This window comes from Typopeltis vanoorti, chromosome 6, assembly GCF_054136105.1.
Source record: "Typopeltis vanoorti isolate ZY-2024b chromosome 6, IOZ_Tvanoo_1.0, whole genome shotgun sequence".
NCBI lineage: Eukaryota > Metazoa > Arthropoda > Arachnida > Uropygi > Thelyphonidae > Typopeltis > Typopeltis vanoorti.
Genome location: NC_143554.1, coordinates 50,160,703 through 50,184,837, shown reverse-complemented (window position 1 = coordinate 50,184,837; position 24,135 = coordinate 50,160,703). Strand labels below are relative to the sequence as shown.

The following is a 24,135-nucleotide window of genomic DNA, read 5'->3' as shown; positions in this document are numbered from 1 at the left end:
GTAGCTTCCTCTAAAGTCTCAAAAATTCCTCCACTTCTACCTTAGTAGAGCCTTCTGTGGGACCATTGGTACAAATAAGTCTAATTTTCCAGTTCCCCATTCTGATATTTGTCCACATCACTCTACTTGAGACTGTCTGCCATTCAAGAAGATTAACACCTCGTATTGGCTACCCCTTCTTTTCCTTGATTGTCATTTCCTGAATATAACATTTTGTATTTATTGCTCAGAAAGATCTCACCTGTTTTTGTCTTTTTTGTTTCAGTCACCCCTGTTATGTCGATCTGGTACTTATCTAATTCCTACGGTATCCCAATGTACCAATCTTTAACTCTGGTGATGTTGCATTGGGGTGTGCTTTCAGATTTGTTTGAGTAGCTGACTTTTTGCTGTTCACTCTGGTTCCCTGGCAAAAACAACAGGCCTTGTTTAACCGGGCGATGCCCCATTCAGCATGAAATTTTGTCATGTACCATCATTTTGTATATTGTTTTAAGCCAATAAGAATACAATTTGGTTGGCTAAATCCCAAATTGCCAGCCCATCATTGTTCGTTCAGTATCCAGGTAGATATCCAACAGAGTGTACCATGAGAAGGTGAGGATTAGGCATTACATCAGAAGCCCTGGTTAGTTCTCCACATTCCTTTAAAGGCTATGTGAAGGTTTCTTCTTAGTTATACAGCTTTGACCCTTAAGCACTACATCCCAATTTACTTCACACTGGCTTTCATATTTGTTTAACAGCATCCTAAATAATATTACCACATCATCCTAACCATTCTTCTGGTAGCCACAAGCTTCCATTCCATTTATTAAAAAATCCAGTTTCTAATTATTATTCTCATTATTCTGCATTAATCTATATGACATTTTCTCATTTCCATTAAATCCAACTTTTTTATAATTTTCCCCCATTAATTTTTTTCTTTTTCTTTTTTTGTCTCGGTCTTTCTTTTTTTATAAACAATTATTTCATCATTTCTAGTTTTTTGAAGCTCTGATAAATTTTAATTTTTTCTTAGTAACTTCTTTAATTCTCTTATTCTGTCAATATGTTTCTTTTCCTTTACTGTTTCCACTTGTCCCACACATCATCTCTTCAGCTGTTGTTACCTTTACATATCAAAATTTTTCTCATTTACATTATCTGTAATTAACTTATGGGCCTTATATTTCATCTGAATCCAAATTCTTGCTTAAACTCATTGTATTTCTATTTTGTATGGAGAACATAGGCTTCTTATTGTTCTTTTTAAGGTGATTATGGAATATAAATGTGACATCCAACAAAAAGGCAAGTCTTTATAGGTTTTATAGGAAAGAGGAGGTTTATTATTGCCATTTCAGTTGAACAGTTCATAGAAATGCCTGCAGTAAACACAAAGTAGCAACAGATAGTCATTTTGATGGATAATGCACTAACCAATGAAAGTTTGATCAGAATAGCTGAAGATTATCGCCTATGTACATTGCTCTCTTCTGAGCAGAATTAAGGATTATTTGAGATGTGCTTAGTATGGCATAACAAATATGCAAACATTATTCTAAAATGAGCATATTACATCTGAAAAGAGAATTTTTTTCATTAGTGAAATAATGTTTAGAATAAAAAGAAAAGGTAAGCTTTATGGAAAGTGAAGGAGTTGTGAGTGTGAAATATTTATTTCAAGAAAATCTAGAAGCAGTTGGTTATCCAAAAAGAGTGATCTAATCTTATCACAGTCTAAATTTTCTAATCTTATCTAAAATGGCATTTTATATACTGTCATCAGTACAACTTTGGATTGTAATGAGTTTTTACAAGTATTTTTATATACATTTACATAATTCCACAGTACTGTCAAAACCAAGTTAAAAAATTGTTACTATCTATCATCAAGAGTATGTTGATATACTACTTTGCTACTTGTATATAGAAATATGACTTCTGCTATTGATTTAGCTCTCAGTGTCTCCATGGGTCTAGCTTTCTTTTTACCGAGAGACCTCCTTAAAGGTCCAAACTCGTCTGTATATAGTGATCAGTAACATAATGTGATATATGCATTTTCAGGAAGAAGAAGAAGAAGCATGTGCATTATGGGATACTAGGTCAGTTAGATATGAAGTTAACTGCTTCTGTATACAGGTAATTATGTCATGAAGACATCGTCTTCATATATATGCATAGACATATATATGAAGACGATGTGCATATCCATCATGATATGTTCATTGCATATCATGATGGATTGCTATCATGATAGCAATCCATCGTGATATAAAATGAGTGACTAGAGAGAAAGCTGGCTACCCGATTGCAGAGGGTGGCTGGTATCAAGAGAGAGATTGACGATATGTCAGTTATGGAGGCTGGTTCATCACCAAATAAGGGAGGATATGATGGAGACATAAGTTGTTTAGGGGGAGGGGATTTATAGGATTGATGTGGAGGAAATATTCAGTACATGAATAATGCGAGGGAAACTAGAGGTCACCCATGGAAATTGAGTAAGAGTATGGTTAGCAAGGTTTCAGAGTGGTAATGAGTGGAATAGATTGCCATAGTCATTTGTGTGTGTGCTTTGTCAGTGAATGTCAAAGCAGAATATGACAGTTATTGATAATTAATGTTATGTAATGGACCTACCGTGATGAGTCTACAGACTTCATAGAGGTGCCATGTGTAATAATAATAATTTCTTGTCAGGTATTATTTACTTGGATAGTTAGTTTTAGCTTGTATTTTTAATAGTTTCAGAAGTTAATTGGTTCTTAGATTATTTTCTGCTGAAATTTTCTGAATATAATTAGTTATATAATGTGTAACTTTTGTAAGTAGTAGCTATAAATTCTCATAAAGTAACAATTATTTTCAGGAGGCAAATGCAACATTTAGAAATACTTTGAGTGAATATAGTCAAAGATTAAAGCAACTAGGTAAGAAACTTGGGCGATGCATTCAGATTGCTAGACCATATTATGAAGCAGAAGAAGCTGCAAAACTGGTGAGTTAAAAAAAAAAAAAAATGTGTTATATTTTTATTTTAAAAATAATTGTAGAACTGGGGCAAGGTATGTTTAGTTGATAGTTGTTTTATTTTAATTTTTTCAATAACTTTTGGAAATTTGTAGACTGCCTAGTCATTTTTCACCATCATAATAGTTGCATGCATTATCTGTTAGCATGCTAAGTTAAAGGCAAGAAGAATATAGTGGACAATTGCCATCATTTTGTGTTCCTGATTTTTGGAATACTTCATGAAGAAGGCTGTTTGGAGCACAGAGATAGATTGAATAAAAGAGGAAGAGGAGAAGCATGTTTGTTGAGTTTGCAGTTCTACTGAAAAGGGGAGCTGGACAATTGCAGATCTTGTACTGACAGGTGCAACATGATGGTTGCCATTTCAATAGAGCAATGGCCATTGAAAAACTTGTAGAATAGACAGTGTCGAAACATTGCATCTGTGAGCTAGAGGCTGAAAAGAATCTCTAAGAGTGGACATCTAAGAGCCAAATTGCTCTCCTCTGGACAGTGTTGATAATTTTTAATGAAATTTTAGATGCACTACCCCAAACATGTGAGCAGTATTCTAAAGATGAGCAGATTAGGGATTCGTGTAGCGTTAAGAGTTGGGTGTGTGTAAAATAGCATCTTGAACAAAAGAGGATGATGCCTAATTTTTTTGGATGCTTAGGAAGCTATTAATGTGATGTGTTTATGCTAGGAGAGACTGGAGGTAAATGTTAGTCCAAGCAAAAAAAAAAAAATGATCCTGTGTAATTTGTTTATTACTGAGAGTAAGCATAGGCGAGCTGAGGTCTTTATTATTTTTTTTTTTTGCAAGAGAAAAGACAAGACTGCATTTTGGTGACATTGAAGGTGACCAGATTGTTCTCACCTCTTTGAAGAATGCTATGTAAATCAATGTTTAAGGTACTGATTATAGATGATCTTGAAGGTTGGATGTCTGAGTGCTGCACTGTCAAATGAGTAGGGTGAGTAGAGAAAATTACTGTTTGCAAAGCTGTGAATAGGATCAGTAGTGATTGAGAGTAGGTCATTTATGTACAGGAGAAAGGAGGTGATAGGGAGGAACCTTGAGGCACTCCTTCATTGGTGGTGGTGAAACTCAGAGAGAAGGAGCAATCCATCTTGACACACACATTGAGTGACTAGAGAGAAAGCTGGCTACCTAATTATAGAGGGTGGCTGGTATCCCATAGGATAGCAATTTGTTTTGCAGGCCTCAATGCCAGACATAGTTAAAAGATCTAGAAATGTCAAGAGTGATGTCAGCAGAAGTTTCACAAACATTCTCTATGGCATGTGTTTGATGTAAGCAAGAGGTCAACTGTGGATCTTGAATGGCCAGAATCCATACTGGTGGCTGCTGATGCATTCCACAATTCAATTTTTCAGGGTTTTCAACAAACCTGAGTTTCTCAGGAGAGAGAAAATCCTACTTACTGCCACCAAAGATCAACTTACTCGGAATGGCTGAAAAAATGTTCCCAGGAAAAGTTAAGCTCTTGAAATGGTGACTACGCTCAAACGTTATCCTTTCTTTTACTAATCTGGTATCATGGAAGTTACTGCAAGGTTACACAAGTATCTATACAAATATATCATACAGTATTTATATGTTTACGAAATACTGTTAATAAATTAACATGTAGATATACTAATTTTATGTTCAAACCTGAAAAAGTTGATTTAATTATTTTTGATAATTTATTTAGTAATAGAAGGAGCATAGATAGAGAATAATTCTTTAGCATTGGAATTATAATTATTTTTTCACTGTTGTATTGTTTTATATTTATGGAAAGCAAATATTTATTTTATCCAGCACATTCTTTTCACGTGCTCTCCTTTTCAGTTGTATTAAAGTAGTTAGGTTTTCCAAAACATTAAATGTTTGTAGTTCTCTGGAAAAGTTAGATCATTTTGTTTCCTCTGTAAAGTACCTCTCATATAATCCCTTCATTTTCTGATATTATCATTATTCCCAACTCACCTTGCCAACATAGGATGAATTAGAACCAAAACTTCTCAGATTATGTGGAAAGGGCTTCTGCAACCTTATCACTTTTTTTTTTTCTAGCAGTGACTTCACTCCAAAATGCTAATCTGGTTGTGCTTTATGATTGGTCCTGTTCAAGAAGAATATTACAGTCTCTAACAAAAGTCAATGATATTGTGAATGAGGAACACAGAAGGTATGGGATTAATCTTAGAGGAGAACTCTACATAGGCATAAGAATCTATGGGACCTATAGATAGGTACTTCTGATATTGTCTGTAAAGAAATGGAGAGGTATAGAATTGACATCATGGGAATTACAGAGACCAGACGGAATGGTAAAGGTCACTTTAAAAGACAGGATGGTAAGCTAGTTGTTTATTCAGGAGGTGACTCAAAGCATCATGAGGTAGTTGTGATACTGAAGACAGTTCAGGCAAGAGCCCTTCTTGATTATAATCCCATTAACGACAGGATACTTTGTAACAGACTTAAGTCTCATCCTACCAACGTGTCAATCATGGTAGTTTATGCACTCCACAGATAGGCCTGATGAAGAGAGCGAAGAATTCTACGAATATCTACAGACTCTTTTAGACTGCCTACCAAGGAGAGATGTACATCTTAGGAGAATTTAATGCAAAAGTGGGAAAGAGTTTGAGAGTTAGGTTTGAGTGTGGCATCTTTGCTCTGGTTCAATGTAACCCGTGGTGAAAGACTGTCAGAATTTGCTGTGCTAACAGATTAGTTATGACCAATATGTACTTCCAGAAACACCCATGATGACCTATATTTGGACATCTAACATTGATAGGTCATGGCACAGACATCTCTGATGTGCATACTTTTTCTGGAACAGACTGTGGTACAGACCATCAGCTAGTAAGAGCTAAAGTAAGACTAAGACTTCAAAACCTTCCAAGTCAGGCTTGTGCCACTAGATTGGATGCTAGAGTAATTTCCAGTGGGTTCACAGAAGAAATATCAACTCTGTTGGACGGTTTTTTGGAGACTAGTGAGGAGAACTCACCTGAATTGCTTTGGGAAAGAGTCAAGGTATAATACAGGATACAGCTAAGAAATGTCTTGGTCAAGTTAGAAACCCATGGACATCAGATTCACATAGGATCTAATTGAAAGAAGGTGGTTGGAGAAACAAAGAGATACAGGGATTGAAGAATATAAGAAATTACATAGAGAAGTCAAAAAGTCATCAGGCAGGATAAGGAATATTTTTGTACTAATAAATGTGAAGAGATAGAGTCCCAGTTGAGGAGGCACAGTTATGAAAGAATGTTTTATTTAGTTCATGACCTGAAGCTCAAGTTTAAGCCCAAATTGAATGTCATCAAAGGCAGGAATGGAGAAATTGTAAGGAACTGTACAGCAGAGAAGATAAGGAAAATTTGAAGGAGCCCTCTCGCCAGAAAAATTTTAATTGGAACCTCATCCATTTAGGCATAAGGTTGAAAGAACAGTTAAATAGCTTAATGGCAATAAGGTCCCAGGCACAGATGGAATCCCAGTAGAGTTAATTAAGGCCATGAAGGAATACGAGTGTTTCATAGATTGATTACAAGGATATGGAAGACAAGATCATGGCCTAAAGACTGGGAGAAGCTGGTTTTCACACCACTACATAAGAATGTAGATTATGAAGGATTGCAAGAATTATTAGTTTAAATTAATCTCTCATAGAAGCAAGATTTTATTAAAGATCATTCTTTAATAAAGAAATATATAGTCTAATCTTCTTCTGACATCTTCTGAACAGCAATTCTTCACATTAATAATGGATCCCAGGTACTTAAACTTGCTGATTTCCTCAGTTCTTTCTCCATTAAGGTACACTTGTTTCTCAAGAGCTTCCATTTCTGTAATTCCTTTGAGAACCATAATCTTTTTCCTTCTAGGATTGAGCTCAAGTCCACTGGTCTTATTGATCTCATTAACTTTGTCAAGAATTTGTCCTAATTCTTCCTTGTCATTACAAAGGAGTACTGTATCATTAGATACCTCAGATTACATTTATCAACCACCTATCCTAATTGGTGGTTGATAAATCCACCAATTTATCAACCACCATAAGTCCATTCTTAAGAATGGACTAAGTCCATTCAATTCTACATGATGTTCATAGCATAGATACTAAACAGGTGAAGAGAAAGTAGGCATCCTTGCCTAACTCCCTTTCCAACCTGAAGCGAATCAGTTAATCCAACACCTGTTTTTACAGTAGCGTCTTGCTCCCTATACAAGTTAGTTATCAACCTGATAGTGTGTTGAGGAAAACCCATTATTTTCATTACTTTCCACAGTTTCACATGCTGAACATAGTCAAAAGCTTTAGAGTAGTCTATGAAACAATAGAAAGTGTAAATTCTTGTAGATAGGCTTATACGTTAGTAACACACAGTAGTGAGCTATAAAGGGCTCGCGGGGCCCTTTGTTAAATTTTTCTCAAATTTGTAAGTCCCTTGTTCTTCTTGTTTACTTTTTTATTTTTTCAAAAAAAAAATTTTTTTTGAAACATATTAAATGACAAACTCATATCGTAACCTAACAAAAATTAGTCTATTTGGCAGTGTATAGATTATTTAGAATTATTGTTTCAACTCCTCTATAACAGATGTGCCCAAGTTTGAAAATAAAATAAGTGCATGCGCTATCTTTATCCTTCTCCCTTCTGGTAGCCAATCGTATGGTAAAACCAGTAGCCAATCAATTGTTTTATAAAAGATTATAAAAGATTTCATTCTTATTATATTTTGATAGTTAAAAAATGTTTTTCGTATGTAAGATAAATTAACACAGTTGATTGTGTGCAAATATTTCATGTTTAGATAATGAAATATTTGTTTAAAAATGATAGCCTTTAGAGGTTGATTGTCCTGTTTTTTGATTGGAATTTGTACACAAGCTGTATTAATAAAAGTTTTTGTGTGAAATACAGCTTTTATTTATTTTATTTTATTTATTTTATTTTTTTTGCTCGATGCGAGCCCTTTGTTAAAATTTCCATAGCTCACCACTGGTAACACATGGCTATTAAAATTATTTAAGGAATTTACAATGTATACTAGAATGTTAATTAAAAGAAACTTTAATAAATGCGACTGTGGTTCTCAACCAAACAGACTACACAGTTAAACTTAATTCTTTATTGTTAGATCAGGCTACCTACCTCCCTATTGAGTATAATTCCACCAACTCCCAAATTAGACCACTCCAAAGGCTCCTTAAGAAGGTCACTTCTTGGCCTGTGGAAGTTACCAACAAACTAAAACCTTTTAACTCTAGACCCCCAACGAATATATGGACTTCCAAAAATACATAAACAAAATGTGCCATTACATCCCCTAGTGGATGGCATTGATTCCCCCACATACAAATTAGCCAAAGTGCTCACACACTATACTGGCAACACACCATCACATATAAAAAAACTCAGCCCACTTCAAAGCCAGTGTAGAAAACCTCTCACTGACATAATATGTTAGTGACAGGTTTCTCACTGACATATTATGTCAGTATAGAAAACTGACATAATGGTCAGTTTTGACGTCTCCTCCCTATTCACAAATGTCCCACTCAAGAAAACCTTAGAGCTCATCCAAGCCGAATTTCCTCCCGATATCTCAACCCTATTTCAGTTCACAATGAACTCAGGCTATTTCGTTTGACAAGGAAAATTCTACAAACAGATAGAGAGGACAGCCATGGGTTCGCCACTCTCCCCACCCCTGGCCAACTTCTTTATGGAGACTTTTGAAGAGAAAGCCTTAAACTCAGCCCCCACAAAAACCCACTGTTTGGCTTTGCTACGTTGATGATGTGCTATTTGGCCACATGGCTCAGATACACTCCACTCCTTCTTAACACACTTAAACAATCAACAGCCCAGAATCCAGTTCACCTTGGAAAAAGAGGAAAACAGCAGTCTCCCTTTCCTAGACTTTAATCACTCGCCAGCCTGATGGATCCTTGGTTTTCCTCTGTTTATAGAAACCCATCCATACAGGCAGTATATTCACCAGCAATCCCATCCCCCCTCCTCACAACAATATGAGGTTATAAAAACACTATATAACAGGGCAAAATTAATCTGTTCAGATGACAATGCCCTAACTGCTGAACTAAACCACATCCTTAACACTTTCTTAGCCAATGACTACAACCCCCCCCCCCCAAAATCCAAAAAATATTAAAACCAGTTACACCCCCCCCCCCCCCCCCCATCACCACCACCACTAAATCCATCACCATTCTCTATATCCGGGGCACCTCTGAAAAGTTAACCAAGATCTTAAAAAAATATGACCCGATTTCTTGTTACAAACCATATAAAAAATTGGCATCCCTTATCCGCTCCACCAAAGACCAACAGCTTCCCCTATACCTATCTGGGGTATACCAGGTCCCTTGCAGCTGCAAACTGTCCTACGTTGGCCAAACGGTATGACAGCAAATGTCAGGATTTCAGAACAAAAAGACTACATCCGGTTTCACCAGTACAGCCACTCTGGGCTTGCAGACCGTGCTCTGGATACCTGCCACAGAATACATTGGAAGAAAGCCACTTTAATACACTGCAGCAAATTTAAATATGAAAGATTGTTCATGGAATCAGCCTCAGCTCTAAAAAATTTCCAAACTTAAACAAATTTGGGTGCATGAGACTGCCCCAAATTTGGGAAGCTTGCATCTTGAGAACTTCAGCACAACAGCCAAGACAACCCAATGTAGTCTGCTAGGGGACACCTTTAGGACTCTAGGAAAAACAGTAGTTTTTTTCTCTCTTCTGCCTCATTTGCTTTTTGTAGTGCCTGCTTGCACATGTCATAGTTGTATGTTCCCATGAAGATATCAATGTGAAATTGCCAAAATATAGGAGGTATTTATTAAAGTTTCTTTTAATTAATATTTCAGTATACGTTGTAAATTCCTTAAATAATTTAATAGTCATGAAGTCTAAATTCCTTATATTTCTGAATAAATATGAAAGTTGAGAAGAAATTGTACTCTTTGTTTTTAGTCCGATTGTGGAGCATCAAGTAGCTCCTGCATGTATGTTCACGGATTCTAAAACTTCAATTAGAGAATGTTGCAGAGTAACTACCACTGCCATTTCTGATGAACATTGACTATGGAGATATCTGTAAAAAATTAATGTGGTTTTAAGCACATAACAGTGCTTAATGGTATAAACAACACTAGAATAAGAAACAATTAATTTATTCAACTTGCTAATGTTTTGCTGGTTTTAGAATGTTACAGAAACAACTCAGATTGTAACTGAAAAGGAACTAATGTCCTAACAAAGGTGCCTAAGGACTGTATAACAATGCATTTAATTTGAAGAAGTTCATGCTAATGTGGTCTTAGAATGATTGTCTTCCATATCTTTAACATTAATGCAACCACACTTGTTTGGGGTTGGTGTGTGTGTGTGTGTGGGGGGGGACTTCATAGCTTAAAAAAAGTCTCTCAGATAGACCTGATAGCACAGTGGTTTTCTGCTGCTCAATCCTGTATGAAGAAATACCCAGAGCATAGAGTGCCAGTTCTGACTTGCCATAAAGATGAATACTGTATAGCATGCCCAACCTTCTCTCCTACAACCAACAAGCAAGATCACAACAAACTTTAGCTATCTGGAAAGATAGTCAAAGTTCTCTACAACTATAATCATCGTATCATCTTCAAACTACACATTCATCTAGCTATTTTTATCCTTTGATCTAAGGAACAGTTTCATTAATTGTCCATTCTGGAGTTCAAGAGTTCCCTGTGCATGTGGGATCCCTGCTGTGTGTCACCACAGTTGTAATTTGTGCTATGATGATGGTTAGAAAACTAATGAAATATTAGCAAGTTTTATAAATAAATTACTGTTTCTTCTTCTGATGTTCATATTGTGAAGCACTATTATGAATAAACACTAACACCTAAGCCTTTCAGTACATATATTGGTTTGTCAGAATCACTATTTTCCAGTATTAAACTACTCACAAAGAAGTTCAAAAAGAAATTATGTTTTGACTAGCTTTGTGAAAAAAACTGTTTCACTTCATCAAGAAATAGCATAAATAAATTAAAAAACTACAAGCAAAGTGATAGTTAACATTTCTAGTGAAGAATATTTGAAAACATTTAAACAATGAAAGTATACATTCGCTGTTACGCTGATTACTGGTTTGTGGGGTTGCTGTTTACTGCTTGTAGTGTGTTGTGATGGATTAAGGAAGACCAGATTTGATGTAAAATCATCCCTTATTTTTTCTTACATCATCATCATACTTCATGATTTCAATTGGTTCTTTGAAAATGTACTTAAGTAAAAGCAGTAATCAATGTGGAACATTTCAGTTTGTTGTCATTCTACTTAGATGTTTTGTATTGGTTGTATGTGCTGCCAGCCTTGATTTGTGGTTTATTCATTCTTGACATACTCGTTGGAAGTATGTTTTGTATAACAGTATGTATGAAGTATGTATGTAGTAAGAAGTAAGTATGTATGAAGTATGTATAACAGTTAACATTTCTAGTGAAGAATATTTGAAAACACTTAAACGATGGAAAGCTTGTGTTTGCTGTTACACTGGCTGCTGGTTCATGAGTTGCTGTATACTGCTGGTAGATTCAAGTGTGTCATGGTGGATCAAGGAAGACAAGATATGATGTAAAATCATTGCTTGTTTTTTGTTACATTGTAGAGTATACTTCATCATTTCAACTGATTCTTTAAATGTTTCTTGAGTAAAAGCAGTAATCAACGTGGAGTATTTCATTTTGTTCCATTCTACTAGATGCTTTGTATCTGTGGTATGTGCTGCTAGCCCTGATTTGTGCTTTCTTTCATTCTTGACATATTTGATGTGTTCCGATTGGCATATCTCTCGAGATCTGCCATTTTGTCCTATGTAGTATAGCCCACAACTATTGGGACATAGGACAAACTGGCAGATCTGGGGAGATATGCCGATCACCATGGAGTTAAGACTGTTTCAGTACAACTGTCATCAGAATAAAAGGATAACATTTTTGCGACATATATTATACAGGCTGTGTCAGGGTTGTTGGGGTATTATGATTGGTTGAAAGTTTTGGGTTGTTGGAGAGGTCAAACCTCAGATATAACATAGGGACAGTGGACATTGACAGTGTTTCAGTGTGTTTTTATTTCAATGGCTTCTGATATTCTTAACTTTATTTTTTTGGAAGCTAAGAATGGTTACTTTTTCTTTTTGTGGTATATGATTGTATTCTATTGCATTTGTTGCTATTTCTGTAGTTGGAGCTTTTGTGGTATCGTTGGTTTGATTTTTGAGTTTCTTTCGAAAAACAAAAAATGCATATGGGTATATGACAATCCCAATAATGTTCATACAAGTGGGAATGAAGTGATCTGATCATAGATCCAATTTAGGTGCTACTGCAGTTCAGTTGACAAGGGAAATGATGAACAACATTGCAACACTATACAGGGTCATGGATTTTTTTATTTTCTGTCATTTTTAATAGATTTAATAATTTAGAATCACTAGTGATACAATTTTATAATCAGAATGTATAAATATGTATATTATAGTCTGCGTATTAAGGTTTAATTGCTGGAAGAAACTCATGTTAGAAGCTTAATGAAGTGAAACAGCACTGAGAAAGGATTAAAGTATTATTTAATTCTTCCAGTATTTTGTCTCAGTCACTGAGACATCATCAAGGAGTACAATATGAGTCTTGCAACACACAAAAAGGCAACACAAAACAAAAAACTAAGTGAAACACACATGGATGAAAGACTAGAATCCCAATTGGTGGGGTGCCCTCTGTGGGCACCTGTTGGGGGCCTAGAATGTAAACCAGGATCTTGAAGTATTAGTGTTTCCCATATTTTGAGAAGTTTTGTGCAGCCATATTTATTTAAATTAGGCTGATTTCTGAGAGCAGAAATCAACCAAAAAAACTCAGAAATGAGTCGAATTTAAATAAATATGGTCGCATAAAATTTCCCAAAATATGGGAAACACTAATACTTCAAGATCCCAGTTTACATCCTAGGCCACAACAGGTGCCCCATCTAGTTAGGACTCTAGTCTTTAGTCCATATGTTTCACTTAGTTTTATGTTGCCTTTGTGTGTGTGTGTGTGTGTGTGTGTTACAAGTCTCATGTTGTAATCCTTAACAATGTCTCAGTGATTGAGACAAAATATTGGAAGAATTAAATAATATTTTAATCCTTTCTCAATGCTGTTTCGCTCCATTATGTGTCTTACAGCTTTATGTGCTGTGTATGCAGAAATTTTAAGATTTTATTATAGGAAATGTTTGCTTTTTCCCAACAGTGGACTGCTCTTATTTTGGCTGTTGAATAATGTAGTTCATAAACTGTTGGAGGTAAGCACTGTTTAAGAAAATTTGCTTTAGGTGGGTGATTTCCCTGTTTAAAATTTCATTGTATATTTGTATGCATTGATAAATTGAGAACGTACCACTGATTTTTTTAATGGTGTAAGGGTGGTAGGCATCAAGTGTAGATAGTTTCCTATGTTTGTGGGTTTATGAAAATTTTTGTATGATTATTGTTTCCTGATCGAGTGAGTGTCAGGTTTAGGAGTTTAATGAATTTTTTTTCTTTATATTCTATTGTGAAGCACAATCTGTTACTGAATTTATTCAGGGATGTTTGTAAATTTAGAATGGTTTGTTTTCCCTCAATCTACTAAAAATAACAGGAAAAGGAAAACAATCCATGACATTTTACAGTGTTGCTATGTTGCATATTATTTCCCTTGTCAAAGGATTAAGTTTTGCAAGCATGGAAGTTTACAAGGTTATCATATCTCACTAAAGAATATTTGGAGATCTTAGTTTAGGATTGTAGAAGTAAATATTATACAGCTCAACTTTTGATTGGTTTTGTAGTTAGCACAACTGTAGATAGAATTTATAGTTTTAATATGGAAGGAAGCGTGTAGGGGAGAATAGAACCATGTGGTACTCAGTTATTATTGTATATTTAAAGAATAAAAATCCATCCACTATCACACATAATGTGAGATTAAAGAGAGAGAGAGAGACGGTCTTAACCCAGTTGCAAAAGCCATGACAGATTATAAAATTGGATCTTAATTGGTCTTTGTGTTCCAGACTAGATCACATGTATTAGAGATATGAAGAGCAGCTATTTGAAGTCTCGAAACTTTTCTGTCATTTTTTTGAGGATGGATGACATTAGATGAGAGATTTCCAGGTAGCACACATATTGATTCTTAATGGATTTTTCTGATTTAAAAAGAATCAAAGTGAAAGCAATCAGGTGGTAATTTGATGGTATCGAAATGCTTTGAAAAGTAAATAATTACACATATTTCAAAGGATCAGTGATGCCTGTAGTCCTTTGTCAATTTCATTTCCGACTTAGTTTCATATAAAACACAGCAGCAGTAAGAATGGTTCAAATGGAATGACACTGCTCTATTCAACAGTATTTCAGCCATTTAAGATCACCAGAAAAACAAGAGTTTAAGCTTACACAAAAGTACATGAATATTTTAAACAAAACAAAAATAAAATTTATACTGAACTTACTTTTTCATTGCAGATTATGATTTGATTTGCACTGTTTTCATAATGATTGCATTATATTTTTCCATTTCAGGAAAAAGTGGAGTGTGAAAAGGCAGCTGTGCAGTACCAGAGAGCTTGCAGTATTCATCGAGAAGCTAGAGAAGCTATAGCCTTAGCAGAGCAGAGGTTCTTAAAGAAAGACACTGAATGGGAATTTGATGCTGCGTGGCAAGAAATGTTAAATAGGGAAACTATGAAAGTAAGGCCAAAATTCCAATTACCATATATTTTCGCGTATAATGCGATCCACATATAATGCGAACTAGAAATTTTGTTTGAAAACTAGCCCTAAAATGCCATGTCCACGTATAATGGGATCTGTTAATCTTGTTCCATAACATTATAAGTAATACAATACGAATTAACGAAAGAAATATTTATTTTAAAACGAAATGTCAAAATCCTTTAAATTCTTCATCTTTTGAGTCATCAAACATTTCATTTATAAATTCATCTGTAGGCATTGCGTCATTAGTGTAGTAGTTGTCGTCATCATGCTCTCCATTTTGTTGTGTGTCATCCTCGCTTTCGTATATGATGTGAACTTCGGATCCATCCATTGAATTACTTATTCCACATTTAAGAAATGAGTGTCGAATCATTTCAGATGGTATCGAATCCCAAGCTTCTTTAACCCACTGGTGACTGGGGTGATCTCAGGCTTCTGAAAATTCTCACCCTTTGTCATCTTAACCAAACCAGATGACATCCATTCTCTCCATTTTTCACATAAGTGATCTTTAAACGGCTTATTCAAGCTGACATCAAGCGGCTGCAAAACGGAAGTTAGACCACCCGGTATGACTGCTAGGTCTGTATGTAACCCACGTGCTTTCTCTTTGCTTGCCTCTGTTAAATGCGCCCAGAACATATCCCAGACTAGCATGCTTTGTTGATGTAACAAGCTCTGGACGTATGTTCCATACCTGATCCAGACACAATTGTACACCTTCTTCATCCATCCAACCTTTCTGATTGGCGCGAACAAAGACACCTGGTGGAAATTTCATATGCTTCGGAATTTTCTTCCTTTTAAATATCACTGTCGGCTTTAATTTGGTTCCATTTGCCATGCATGCTAGAACAATGGTAAAATGCGTTTTTTCATGTCCCATTGTTTTTATGAGGACACCCTTTTCACCAACTTAGTTTACTGTTCGATTCCCAGGCATATCAAAGTACATGGACTTCTCATCCATATTGCCTATTTGGGAAAATTCATATCCGTGACACTTCCGTAATTTTATGATAAATTTATGGAAGGACTCCACTTTTTCTTCAAGCTGCTTTGGTAACTTCTGCGCAATTTTTGTTCGGTGTCGTAATGTTAATGCTTTGCATTCCATAAATCTGTTGCACCACCCAGGCGAAGCAAGAAAAGATGAAATACCTGGTGTGTCCTTGAATTTACCATTCTTGAGTTGTAGAGCTCGAAAACGAATTGCATTTCTTGTTACTATAATGCCATCTTGTCGTTGTGTCAAAATCCATTCATTTTGCTCTTCTTCGAGTTCTGGAAAGGATGCTACATCTCCACGATGGACATATTTTGGGAATTTTTTCAAGACTGTCTTTTTGCTTACGTCAGAGTCTAATACTGTATTACTCTCTGCTACACCAAATTCTCGCATAGCAACACTGTTATTATGTTCTTCTGCAAACTGCACGACACTCAATTTAAATCCTGCTTCAAAAGATGAACGTTTCTGTTGGCTCATTTTCAGGCTAGGTTTGTTTAACGAATAATATTTAAAATGAACTGTGGTTAAACCGATATACCTAACTGTGCTAATATCCCTCCAAGCGGCGGGATATTAGCACTACTTACATTACTGGCTTTATGCGCAGATACGATGCGCGCTCAGTTGCCGAACGCGAGTGGGTTAAGTAGTTTTGGTTGCTAGGCATTAGGTAGTATATATTGTGTGTGCAAGTCTAACAAGATGTTATATTTTTTAAGATCCGCATATAATGCGAACCCCTAACTTTAAGTAGTATTTTTTACTATAAATTTTTCGCATCATACGTGATAATATACAGTATGTATAATATGTGTTATTTCTTTTTTTTTTACTGTTGTATCTCAAGGAGAGGGGGGGGGGAGACAAAGAAGGAAAAATTTCAAAAGTTCTTACAAAGCTTGTAAAAATTTTGGGGCTTATAGTATTAACTGCTGTAAACCTCAAAAAGGGAGTTAAAAAATGAAAGTATAAATGGGAGCATTGCATTTATGCTTAGCTTTCCTTCCATGTCACCTTGGCAGTCTGGTGTCTCTTTTTTTTATTGCTTTCATTAATTTCCAGCAAATTATTATTGTTATTACATAGGCACCTCCATGAGTGCAAGACTCATTGTGGGAGACACATATTATCCACATAATATCTCTTGTACTTCTCCTTGAAATCATTGGCAGAAAAAGTACTCACAACTGATGTTAGCAATCAATCCCATTCATTCACTACTCTCCCAGCAAAAAATCTAGCCCACACACCCTTGGGAACCACACTCATTTCCATTTCAAGACATAATGACTTCTTGTTCTGCCCTCTCTAGCCAAGTGCTGAAATATTTCCTTTGCATCACTCCTATAAAACCCTTTTAGAAACTTAAAATATTTCTATCATATCCCCTCTTTTTTCACCTATCAACCAACTTTTGCGGTCCAATCCACAAATCCTCAATCTATCATCATAGGGCATTTCATAGAGCATTTCACCAACCACTCACTTCTGTATCTTTTCTCCTTCTTCCCCATCCCCTAAAAATCCAGGTGACCAGACCAGGGCACAGCAATCCAGATTTGGACTTATCGAGGATTTATGAAGTGGAATGATAACTTTCTTATCTCTGCTTGTTAGTGTGAATTTCAACTTCCTTTATATTATCACTCGAAATCCCTAGCTTCATCAGTTTCTTGGAGTAAAGCTTCCTCGATGTAGTACACAGCTTGTAATCTTTTTATTCTAAAATGCATAACTTTACACTTTTTCACATTAAACAGACCCATTATCTCTTGTCCATTATTTCCCATTATTTCAGACTATTTAAATTTTCCTGTGGGCTCTTTACATCTCCTTAGAGCACACTAGTAGTTACTTGCTTTTTCTTGGATTCTGCTCCTCTATATAGACTGCTTTTTGGTATCTGTCCATCAGCCACCTTGTATCCACATTACCAGTTTCATATTCATCCCCATTTGTTCTGATTTGAATAACAGAGTTCCATGTGGTATTCTGTCAAACATCTTTTCAAAATCTAGCAGCAGCATCGTGTAGCCATTCCCTTTATCCAACTCAGCTGTCACTCTATTATAAACAGTTAGTAGATTACTAAGGCATGAGTGACCCTTCACAAAGCCCTGCTGCCTCTCATAGAGTATTATATTTTTACCACTCATTCCTGAATTTTACTTTTGACCAACTTTTCCACTACTTTTATCATCTTTTATGAGAAACTAATGGGTTCATAACTTGCTACCACGTATTTTAATCCTTCTTTATGCAAAGGAATTATTGTGCCCCTCTTCAACTCCTTTGATACTTTACCAGAGTCGAGACTTAAATTAAACATTCTAGTCATAAGCATTTCCCTTGCACATTCTCATAAAATGCAAGCTGATATCCCATATAATCCCACAGGCATATTTGTAGTGACATTCTGCAATATCCTAAGTACCTACAATTCATCAACATTTGTTCTCATATCTTTGTTATAGCAGTGTTCTTCACTTTAATGATAGACCCTTCAAAGTGGTCACTCAGTAACTCAACTATTTCATCTGCTTTTATCACCTCACTACCATCAGCATTTGCTAAAGCTATCTTTCCATAGACATTTTTCTTTTGCTTACTGCATAGTGAAAGAGCTCTTTGAGATTTGCAAAGCATATCTCAAAGCAAAAATTCTCGTTTAGTACTAAGGGAACTTGAAATGTCGAAGAGGTGTATTTTTTGTAAGCGAACTCTTGGTCAGAAATGCATCTCTCTGACATTTCAAGTTCCTTAGTACTGAAAGAGAATTTTTGCTCTCTTAAGGTTTCTACCAGGTCTCTGAGGAGAACCAACCAGTTCGAAACAGCTGTCAGGCCAGTGAAACCTTATCAAAATGGACTAATAGAAAGTGAATATATAGACTCTTGGGCAGCGACTGTGCTTTCTAAGTAGTCTGCGCTAAGGTAACTTGTGAATGCCGGTGAGTGTATTCCGTAAGCTCTCTGGTCAGCTTATTTTTATGAAACTTTCATAGTTTCTACATTTGGCTTTGAAATAATGCTGGATCTGATATCCACTCGACTTATATAATTAATGTATATAAACTGTAGAATTTCCATAGGTCTGAAGCAACCTTTATGCCTTGTGTTAATTATCCCATTCAATACTGTTGCCTGAGATAGTAAATTCCTCATGTTTTGGTCATTCTTGCACTCACTTGCCTCATGGGTGCCTGCGCACATGTACAAGCACACACACACTAATACCATTAGTTTTCTCGACTTTGTGCTTCCACACTCTCAGTGAGCAAAGCTCTCTCTCTCTCTCTCTCTCTCTCTCTCTCTAGACACCTAACTCTGAATTGATTTAAGTACAGTCCATCAGCGTATTTTGATATGCAAACACCATAAAGATATGAATAGCTTCGAATATGGTTATGTGTCTGGCGAAGCGGTGGGAAAATATGCTTCGGGTTTGAACCTTTTGAGTATGTCTAGGAAGGGAAAAGAGAAAGTTCTACAACAAGGCCAAATAGATTGCATATCTAATTATAAGAATTGGCTAGGTGGTAATTTGTTATCTCTATGCACAAATGCCAGGAGCATCAGAAACAAAGCATTTCAGTTTGTTGCTTTATTGAATATGATGTGGCCTGAGATTGTTGACATTAGTGAAACCTAGCTATCCAAATCAGATATGCTAACTGGGATCAAATGTGATGGATACACTATTTTTAGGAGTGACAGACATGGACGTGCCAGCCATATGTGCAATGTGTGTGATGCACACAGGCACCAGGATAGTAAAGGCACCAAAGAGGAGGAAATACTTAAAAAAACATTTTTAAAGTGATTTTTTTATTGGAGTAGGGGGGGATAGGGGCAACAACTAAAGTTTTGCACACAGGCACCAGACACTACTGGGTATAGGGGCTGAAGTTTTTGCACACAATTAAAGTTTTTGCACACAGGTGCCGGACACTACTGGTATGCCCCTGGTGACAGAAGAGATAGGAGTGGAGGAGGAGTACTATTAATGATATCAGAGGACTTAAGTCTGGTTAAGGTAGAAATGTGAGAAAACAATGATGGTAACAATGTCCCATGTACCAATGAATTTGAGGCTATGTGATGTGAAGTGGAGGCTAACAAAATGAAATATATGGTAGAATGTTGCTAAAACCTGGAAATTCCATTACATGGATGAAGAAATGCATTGCCAATTTAGCCTTATATTGGCAATGTCACCCCTAAATGAATGATCTTTAGGGTCGACTTTAATTATCCAAACATTGAGGTAAAAGAGAAATCTCATGATAAGAATGAAGAGGAATTTATTGAATTGTTGTGAGACAACTTTCTCAAGCAGCACATGAAAGAAGGAGCTCGAGGCCAAAGAGTGTTGGATTTGTTCATAGCATCAGAAGGAGTCTCTGTTAAGAATGTCTATTTTACCAGTCAGTGACAGTGATCATTCTGTGCTTTCTTGGGAAGTATCTAATTATATTGATGTTCCCATTAGAACAGGTTATATGCTGAACTACAAACTGGAAATTATGATCAACTTAGGAGAATGCTATCTTTGGTCTCATGGTATCAGTTACTGAATAGGAAAAATGTCAGCAAAGCATGGGAATCCTTGAAAAAGTGCTTATATGAGGCAGTATCTGAATGTATCCCCAGTGTTTAAAGAATAAGTAGGTTGGAAGTAAAATGGATGTGCAACCTCATTAAGCAAGAAATGCACAAGAAGAAGATCATGTGGAAAGAATATCATGAGAATAAAAGTTAGAGGAGTTATGAAATATATAAAGCTCAGGCCAGAAAAGTAATGACTGTTGTGTGGAAGGCTAAATCAGAGTATGAAAAGAAATTGGCTATGCAAGCTTGAAGGCCATCCAAAAGAATTTTATTGTTATGCTACAAGCAAAAGAAAGAAAGAATAAATGTGGAAGAATAACTTTATTGAATACAGATGGTATTCTAGTGTCAGAAGCTAATGAGATTATTCAATTAATGAGTGCTCACTTTGTTAAGATATATCAACCAGGTGTATGTAACATGGTGCATAGTGCTACTGCTACAATGGATGAAGAGTCAGAGGTTCATGAAAATCAGGTTGTTGAAGAGCTGTTGCATAACCTGGATAAGAATGTGTCTATAGGGACAGATGGAATATCAGCATATTTGCTAAAGGAATGTTCAGCTAAAATGACTAGGCCTTTCACATGTTTGTATAACTTGAATATGTTAGGAATTAGAAACTCAGCTGAGAAATGATACCACAGGAATGGAAGGAATGTGTGATAGTTCCATTTTACAAGGTGATGCAAAAACTGATGCGTCCAACTACTGACCTATCAGTGTCTCTGATGTAACAGTTAAGATTTTTAGAAAAGTTGGTAAGAACTCGTGTACAGAAATAGGTAGACAAACAAGCTGTACTCTGCAAGGAGCAGTATGGGTTTACTAAAGGATGGTTATGTTTTAGGGGTGCTTAAGGGGTTAAAGCTGTATAACTGAGAGGAGACCTCCACATAGCCTTTAAAGGAATGCAGAGAACCGACCAGGGCTTCTGACCTAATGTCCAATCCTCACCTTCTCGTGGTTCGTTCGTTCAGTATCTACCTGGATACTGAACGAACGAGGATGGGCTGGCAATTTGGAATTTAGCTGACCAAATTGTATTCTTATTGGCTTAAACCAAAATACAAAATGATGGTACAACATGACAAAATTTCATGCTGACTGGGGCGTCGCTCGGTTAAACAAGGCCCTCGTTGTTTTTGCCAGTGAACCAGGGTGAACAGCGAAAAGTCAGCTACCGGAACAAACCCTAAAACACACCCCAACTCAATATCACCAGAGTTGAAGATCGGTACTATCAACATAAGAAGCCTGAATGGCAAAGAATGGAGCTAGCTGAGGAATTAGATAAGTACCAGATCAACATAAGAAGGGTGACTGAAACAATAATGACAAAAACTGGTGAGATCTTTCTGAGCAATAAATACAAAATGTTATATTCAGGTAATAAAAATCAAGGAAAAGAAGGAGTAGCCATAGTATTCAACACTAAATACAAGGCTAATCTTCTTGAATGGCAGGCAGTCTCAAGTAGAGTGATATGGGCAAATATCAGAATGGGAAACTGGACAATGAGACTCATTTGTGCCTGTGGTCTCACAGAAGGCTCTACTAAGGTAGAAGTGGAAGAATTTTTTGAGACTCTAGAGAAAGCTACTGACACAATGAAAAAGGACAAGTTGGTCCTTGTTGGGGATCAAAAATATTCTGGGAAAATGGATAAAAGAGCAAAGCTAATAATAATGGCAAATACCTCTTGGATTTCTTCTCAGGACATGGACTAGTTATTACTAACACCATTTATCAACATGAAAATGTGCATAAATTCACATGAAGAGAAGAGTCAAGGAATAAGAAAAGTCTCATTGACTATGTTATTGTTGATAGTGATGTTTTCTCCCTGGTGCATGACACCAGAGTGTACAGAGGATTTGAAATTGGAAGTGATCACTATTTTGGTCTTGAGCAGGATAAAACTGAATTTCATATTGAAAAGAATTGCATGTAAGAAAGTTTTAAAGCAAATAAAAGTTGAGCAGCTCTTAGATGTGAACTGTAGACTAAAATACACAAAGATTATCGAAGAAAAAATGAAAGAGTTTCAGAACAGGAACGAAACCTTGGAGATTCAGTGGCAAACCTTGAAGAAAACCCTGATTGATTCAGCCAGAGAGGCATGTGGTGAGGTTGTCTGCAAGGATAGAAAAATCAGAGCATCATGGTGGAACAGGAAATAAAAGAGACATTGTAGGAAAAGAAGAAAGCATATCAAAAACTCCTGGCAAATAAGTCAGTTTGTGCTCTTAGAGAATACAGAGACAAATGTAAGAAAGCTAAACACTGTGTAAAACTAGCTAAACAAAAGTCATGGGAGGACTTTGGCAAGAACATAGAAAATAAATATCAAGAAGGTGGTAAGATATTCTGGAGGTTGAAGATGCTTAGAAATGGAGGAAAGAGGGCTGTAAACTGAGTTAAAGATGAAAAAGGTGACATGAAAATGGGAGAAAAAGTTATCCTTGAAGTATGGAGTAATTACTTCAAAAAATTGCTAAATGAAACAAGCAGTGATGATTGCACAGTGGTAAAAAACACTCAACAGACATGTAGTCAGGAATACATATCCATACAAATAGAGACTGTCAGGATCAGATATTCACTTTACGACAAATAGTCGAGAAATCATGGGAATATAACAAAGATCTGTATTTAAGTTTTGTCGATCTGGAAACATATGACAAGGTGCCAAGAGAGAAGCTATTCAATACGCTGCAGTTATATGGTGTCAATGGGGAATTATATCAAACAATACTTAGTCTGTATTTGAGTTGTAAGTCAGCAGTTAGAATTGAAGGAAGTACAGGAAGATGGTTTAATGTTAAATCTGGTGTGAGACAAGGATGTACATTATCCCCTCTGTTATTCATTATCTATATGGATCATATTATGAAGAAAGGTATTAAATCTGATATCAAACTTGGAAGTGTTAATGTCAGCTCTTTGATTTATGTGGACAATGTTATACTTCTAAATAAATCTGCTACAAGTCTGCAAGATTCCCTGATTAAATTGAATAACTGTTGTAATAGATATGGTATGAAGGTCAGCAATAAAAAGACAATGACAATGAAAATAGGCAGAATTGTTGAAAATGTCAATTGCGTACTGAATGGAGAACCTGTGGAACAAGTAAAACATTTCAGCTACTTAGGCATGATTTTTAGTGAAGATGGTAAATTAAATATGGAAATAGACAACAGAATCAACAAAGCTGGTATGGTAGGAAGTCAAATGAATAAATTCATATGGAATAAGAGAGAAATTAGTCAGAACACTAAATTAGCTGTATACAAGTTAGTGTTCAAACCAGTTTTATCTTATGGATCTGACTTAACCAAAGACTAGAGACTACAGATATGAGAGTCCTGAGAAAGATTAGCGGCATGAACAGATGGCATCAATGGCAATATCATATTATAAACAAAGATATTATGAAAGAACTTGACATTGTTAGCATCCATGAATGCGTTAGCAGAGCTAATCTCAGGTGATATGGTCACTTACATAGAATGGGCGAGGATAGATTAGCAAAACAAGTGTTCTCCTCCAGGTTGGCAGGAAAACGACCCAGAGGAAGACCGAGATATGGATGGATTGATATGGTACAAAGTGCCTTAGATGATAGAAATATAACATCTG

The 24,135-nt window shown here is 36.0% G+C and overlaps 1 protein-coding gene across 4 annotated transcripts in view; it reads left to right on the top strand.

Moving 5' to 3' along the window:
• Positions 1-24,135, top strand: part of LOC150105443 (SH3 domain-binding protein 5 homolog) — a 196,951-nt gene that overhangs the window by 71,975 nt on the left and 100,841 nt on the right. For all 4 annotated transcript variants that reach the window (XM_090394819.1, XM_090394816.1, XM_090394818.1 and 1 more), the window contains 2 exons: positions 2,861-2,989; positions 14,671-14,838. In XM_090394819.1, the coding sequence (XP_090250945.1) occupies positions 2,861-2,989; positions 14,671-14,838 (297 nt within the window). The remainder of the gene's footprint in view (positions 1-2,860; positions 2,990-14,670; positions 14,839-24,135) is intronic.